Source organism: Erigeron canadensis, chromosome 3 (genome assembly GCF_010389155.1).
Source record: "Erigeron canadensis isolate Cc75 chromosome 3, C_canadensis_v1, whole genome shotgun sequence".
NCBI classification, from domain to species: Eukaryota; Viridiplantae; Streptophyta; class Magnoliopsida; order Asterales; family Asteraceae; genus Erigeron; species Erigeron canadensis.
The window spans coordinates 33488705-33494498 of NC_057763.1; the positions used below are offsets into that span (position 1 = coordinate 33488705).

General features: G+C 38.8%; 1 protein-coding gene across 1 annotated transcript; it reads left to right on the top strand.

Moving 5' to 3' along the window:
• The first annotated feature begins 3694 nt into the window (after positions 1-3694).
• Positions 3695-4492, top strand: LOC122591958. Its single transcript, XM_043764178.1, has one exon. The coding sequence runs from the start codon at positions 3695-3697 to the stop codon at positions 4490-4492; it is 798 nt and encodes a 265-aa protein (XP_043620113.1).
• Positions 4493-5794: the final 1302 nt, after the last annotated feature.

Genomic DNA, 5794 nt, shown 5'->3' on the forward strand with positions numbered 1-5794 from the left:
AGTTGGTAAGATTCTTTTAAGGCGTTTTTAAGACGGATTGATGATATCTTTTCTATATGTAGTTTGATAATAAAGAGGGTAGCAGCTCACGTAAATTCTTTTTGTCATGATGGAGTGTGATGATTATAAGCGTTTGATAGGTTATGGATTTTAGTTCCATTATAACTAGATAATTGCTAAACAAAGCGCTTAGGGTTTCACTTAACGTGCATAAAAAGATTTTTATATTTTCATATTAAAAGTCCACCCCTGAATTTTATGGTAAGTGTACAACTAATTAATGCATCTTAACGAAAGCCGTTAGAACGAAGCCCTAACAACTAATACGAGTGAATATTTGTGGATTTTGAATCTTGTGGAGATGTTAAATAATTGTCTTTCAAATCATCAACAAGCAAGTCTAGTAATCAGATGCGTGATGTCCACCTTGATCCTTTATTCCTTTCCTCTTTAACAAAATGGGCCTTTTAGTGCTTCAAGCATCCAGTTGTTGGGCTAACATCTTATCTAGCCCAAAGGCTAAAACTACCGATTGTTTATTCAAGACGTTACTAATTATTATAAAAGCTAATCGAATACTCCGGTGGGCTTAACATCTAACGATTCTATAGTGAATGTGTATTATATTGAAAACCAGGTACCTTCTCTTCACCAAAGGGCCTCGTGCACCAATCTTTAATCAGTTTTATAAAAATTTGTACACATGCCTTTCGAACAACTAGATCCTTGTGATTACAGGAAGTGAACAACAGTAACTGCATCATCGAATCCAAATAGACTCGGCCTTTAGGAGAAAGGAACACCGATGATAAATCATGCGTTGTCACCACATGATGAATGTGTATGTTATTGTTGGACAAGTTTATTAGACAATAATGATAATAGGAAGGGTGATTATAGATCTTAGAAAAACTTTTAACCATTCATAATAAATTTGTATGTATTATAATTTATAGTGTAAAATTGTATAAAACATAATTTGTGTGAATTGGTAAGATGTATATGTTATATTGAAACAATCAACTTAAAACAAAGTTTGGTCAAATTAAAACATAATGTGTATGTTATCGATCGGCCGATACAACCCAGTTTTTATATAAAACACTCGTGCCAACAGTTATCAAATTAATTTGATGATTCCTCATTATTGAACATTTGTCATGTTTCATTTGTTTTATTAGTTAAAACTTGTCAACTCAATCTTTACAAAACAAAAAGTACCATTGCTCAATTTAGAAAGAACAAAAAGAAAATAATTTAGAAAATTACTACTCGTATTTCTCAAATTCAATTGTTAATCTAATAATCTGTCTCTTCTAGTGTCAATGTTTATAGCTTTTGAGGTATCACTAATAACCTATGATGCAAGTCAATCATCAATTAACTTTATTTCACCCTTATAATTAGTCCCTTAATGTTGTTATCATGCATGACTATATTGGCATGGAATAAAATCAAAAGGCAGCAAATGATTCTCTGCTAATTATAAGCATATAGTCGTACTGATTTACCTTATTTTACCAACTTCGAGCTGTTACCAAATGAATTAAACATATTTATAACAAGTTTTACATAAAATTCATGAAATCATGTGATTTAATTATTATATAACAAATACTTAAACTTAGATATGAAACAACTTTATATTTACTTTTATGCATAAAGATATATAATGTAATAATTACCAGCAGCAGATTAGGCTAAGACAGTAGCAATTAACTACCAGCAGGTAGTATTATACTACTTGAAAAAAATGGGAGTGTGTGAGAAAGAGAGGGGGGAGAGAGAAAACCGGGAGGGAGAAAGTGACCGGAAAGAAGTGACGTTCAAGAGAAGACAAAAAGGTGCTTTCGAAGGAAATGGGTATAACCAGTCAGTCATCAAGTTCTATATCTCAAATATTCCTGATGGATGTCGTCTTTGGGATCTGGGATCTAGCCTTGGGGTGTTCGGGACCATCGCAGGGGTATACATAGCGAGAAGAAGAAACAAGATGGGAGAAAAATTTGGGTTTGTAACCTTCAAAGAGGTCAGGGATAGGATGGAACTTATCCAGAGAATGAAGAAGGCCAGGGTTGGGAAGTATCACTTAGTGGCCAACGTAGCAAAGTTTGCTGCGGAAAATGGGGAGTTTTTTTTATAGAAGGGATGATAAGCCGAGAAGCAAGCCTGGGGCAGTACCTCTCTCTAATCGGGGAGATAAATCTGCTACCAGAACGTCGTTCTGGACTCCTGGTGATTTTTCGTTTAGAGATGTTGTTATGGGGAAACAAAGGGGGTAGAATCGGAAAAGGTGATCACGGTGAAACCAAAGGAGAAAGCTTTGCCTGAGCTCTTTTCTAAGGCTGTGGTGGTGCGGTGTAGTGATGTCAAGACTCTCTGTTCGATAAGGTCTCTATTCGATAAGGCGAGTCTTCGTGAGGTAGGTTTTAAGTACCTGGGTGGGCTCAGTCTCTTATTATCATTTACAAGTGAAGAAAAGGTTATTGAGTTCATGTATCTCGAGAAAGTATGGAGAAAGTGGTTCACTAAAGTGGATACTTGGGTTGGGCAGACCCTCCCGTTCGAAAGGATAATTTGGCTAACTGTCATCGGTGTTCCTTTACACTTAGCCCTCACGGAAGTGGTGTCTCAAATTGGAAGTCAAGTCGGGAAAGTGGTGGTTCCTCCGGTAATTACCAGTAAAGATTTCAGGTTTGATAAGTTCTCCATGGGAGTGTTGAGTAGTGATGGGGAAATGGTTAACAAGAAGATGTCTTTAAAATGGGAAGATAAAATATATTCAGAGTGTGGATCTTGGAAGAAAACAGAGGGTGGAATCCGTTTGAGATAGAGTCATGGGGAGTTAGTAGTAGACATGGCAGCCTCGCCGGAAAATTTCCCAGGGAAGAAAACGGTGGTGGAGGAAGATGGAAGGTCAAAGGGTGGGGAGGAAGGTGAATCAAACGTGCATGGGAATTCAGACTGTGGTTCGTTGTTCGAAAATGCTCACACGTTCCCCATGCAAGAGAATGATGGGGTGGGCCAGGGTGGAAGAGTTTCTTTTAATACTAATAAATTTAAATTGAAAAAAAAGAAAGGCAACTTTCAAAAGAAGGGTGATTGTTCGGTAGATTGGGCCAAAAAGTTGGGTGACTTTAATATCAGGCCCAAAAAAAGACAACGACCTGAAGAGGAGTGTAGGCTAGATGATTTGGTGGGCCTTAATCTGAATGGGGATGACCACTCTCGTACGAGAGCCTAGGAAGTATTTAGTCAGGATTTAAATGAAGAAACAGTTGACTTAAACAATTGCCCTAATAATGAAAACAACGAGGAAACTCTTTTCTAAGAAACAACTGAAGAAACCATGGTGGAAGTAGAACTTGAAGATAACGAAAAGTCAGATGGTCCAATTGACCTTATTGAAGAAGAAACTGAAGGAACATTAGAGATGGGCAACTGTGTCGGGGTCAAGCTACAGGGACACGAAGATAAGGTAAAGGAGGATATCATCAAGGAAGGTAAAAATGAGGTTCCCCAATGAATTGTCTCTCAATTAATATTAGGGGTTTCAGGGGTTCAGGTAAGTCGGGGTGGATAAGGGATATTATTAATAAAGAAGGGGTGTCTTTCGTTTCGTTCCAAGAAACTCAAAGTGCGGGAGTTTCCGAAACTTTTTGATTAAAAAATATTGGGGTAATAAAAACATGGGATGGGAGTTGGTGAACCATTAGGAAGGTCGGGAGGTTTAGTTTGCGTTTGGGACACTAGGATGTTTACTAAGACTAGTAGCGTAAAGGATAATAATTTCCTAATCATAAAAGGGAAGCTTAAGGGCTGTGACGAGGCAGTGTTTTTGGCAAATGTATATGCGCCCCAGAAGGTGAGGGATAAGAAAAGGTTGTGGGATAGATTGGTAGCTGCAAAAAATGTTGAAAGGGGATTGTGGATTTTTATGGGGGATTTCAACGCGGTAAGGAGCCCGGAAGAGAGAAAAGGGTCTTTGTTCAATTCTGGTTGTGCCCGGGCTTTCAACAACTTTATCTATGAAGCTGACCTCCATGAATACGAGATGAGAGGGAGAAAATTTATGTTTTTGAAGTACGATAACGGTAGGGGGAAGTTCAGTAAGATTGATAGATTTTTAGTTGGGATCGAGATATTGGAGAAGTGGCCGTTGGCATGTTGTAGAGTCTTATCTAGAGCCTTTTCTGACCATAGCCCGATACTCCTTTCCTTTAAGGACCTGAATTTTGGGCCAAAGCCTTTCAGGGTGTTCAATTCTTGGTTGGATAAGAGCGATTTTGAAGAGGTGGTCACGAAGGCTTGGGGTGAGGCTATCTCGTTTGGGCCTGCCGACACCAGGCTCATGATGAAATTTAAGTATCTAAGAGATCAGATAAAGGTGTGGAGGGATGAAATTAGAGAAAAAGAGGGTGAAGAGATGGATAAATGTAGAAAAGAGTTGGAGGAGATTGAAAGGGCTATGGAAGAAAACGACTTGATATAGGAAGAAAGCTGGATACGAACTGAATGTATTAGAAGGATCATGGAGATGGAGGACTCAAAAGCCAAAGATCTTAAACAAAAATCAAGAATTAAATGGGCTATTGATGGGGATGAAAACTCGAGGTTTTTCCATGGTTTTATTAATAACAGGAAATCAATTAATAGCATACCGGGCTTAATGTTAAATGGGGTGTGGGTGGAGAAGCCCAAGTGTATCAAAAAGCACATCTTGGCCTTCTTTCAGGACAAGTTTAAAGAAGAACATGTTAACAGACCGGTTTTCGTTGAGTGGTCCGGTTCAAAACTGAGCAGCGAGGAAGCGGATGGGTTGATAAGGACTTTTTCGATAGGGGAAATCAAGAAGGCAGTTTTTGACTGTGGTGATGATAAGGCGCCTGGGCCCGACGGGTTCAACTTTAGATTTATTAAGAGATTCTGGTCACTTTTAGAACCCGATTTTATTGCCTTATTGAACGAGTTCTATACACATGGGAGGATAAGCAGGGGTTGTGGGTCATCTTTCATCACTCTAATACCAAAAACTAAAGATCCTGAGAACCTGAACGATTACCGCCCAATAAACTTGATTGGGGTGATCAACAAAGTGATCTCTAAGGTGTTGGCTAATCGTCTTAAAAAGGTTGTAGGTTTGGTGGTCTCTTCTAACCAGACAGCGTTTGTGGGGGATAGAAATTTTATTGATGGACCTCTTATTTTGAATGAGGTCTTTAGTTGAGCGAAGAAAAATAAAAAGAAATTTTTTGCCTTCAAAATTGATTTTGCTAAGGCCTACGACAACGTAAATTGGAACTTTCTTATATCAGTGTTAAGATGGATGGGGTTTCCGAGCAAATGGTGCGATTGGGTGCTTGGTACATTGTCGTCCGCGAGATCCTCTATCTTGGTTAATGGCTCACCAACATTCGAGTTTGAATGTCATAAAGGTATTCGACAGGGAGATCCTATCGCGCCTTTTTTGTTCATTGTGGTGATGGAAGCTTTAACTGTTATGTTGAATAATGCGATTAATAAAGGGAAGTTCAAGGGTGTCGAGGTGGGTAAAGATAAGTTGGTGCTCTCACATTTGTTGTTTGCTGATGATTGCATGATTTTAGGAGAGTGGTCTCGGGATAACATAAATTGCGTGTCTAGAATTCTGAGGGTGTTCAAGTTATGCTCAGGCTTGGAAATTCACCTTGGAAAATCGAATTTGATTGGTATTGGGGTAAGCAATGAAGAGGTCGGAACCATGGCAAGGAATGTTCACTGTGCTGCTGGTTCACTCCCATTAAAGCATTTGGGG

Coding starts and splice junctions, on each gene's coding strand:
- LOC122591958 (XM_043764178.1), top strand. CDS start 3,695: ATGGGAGTTGGTGAACCATTAGGAAGGTCGGGAGGTTTAGTTTGCGTT.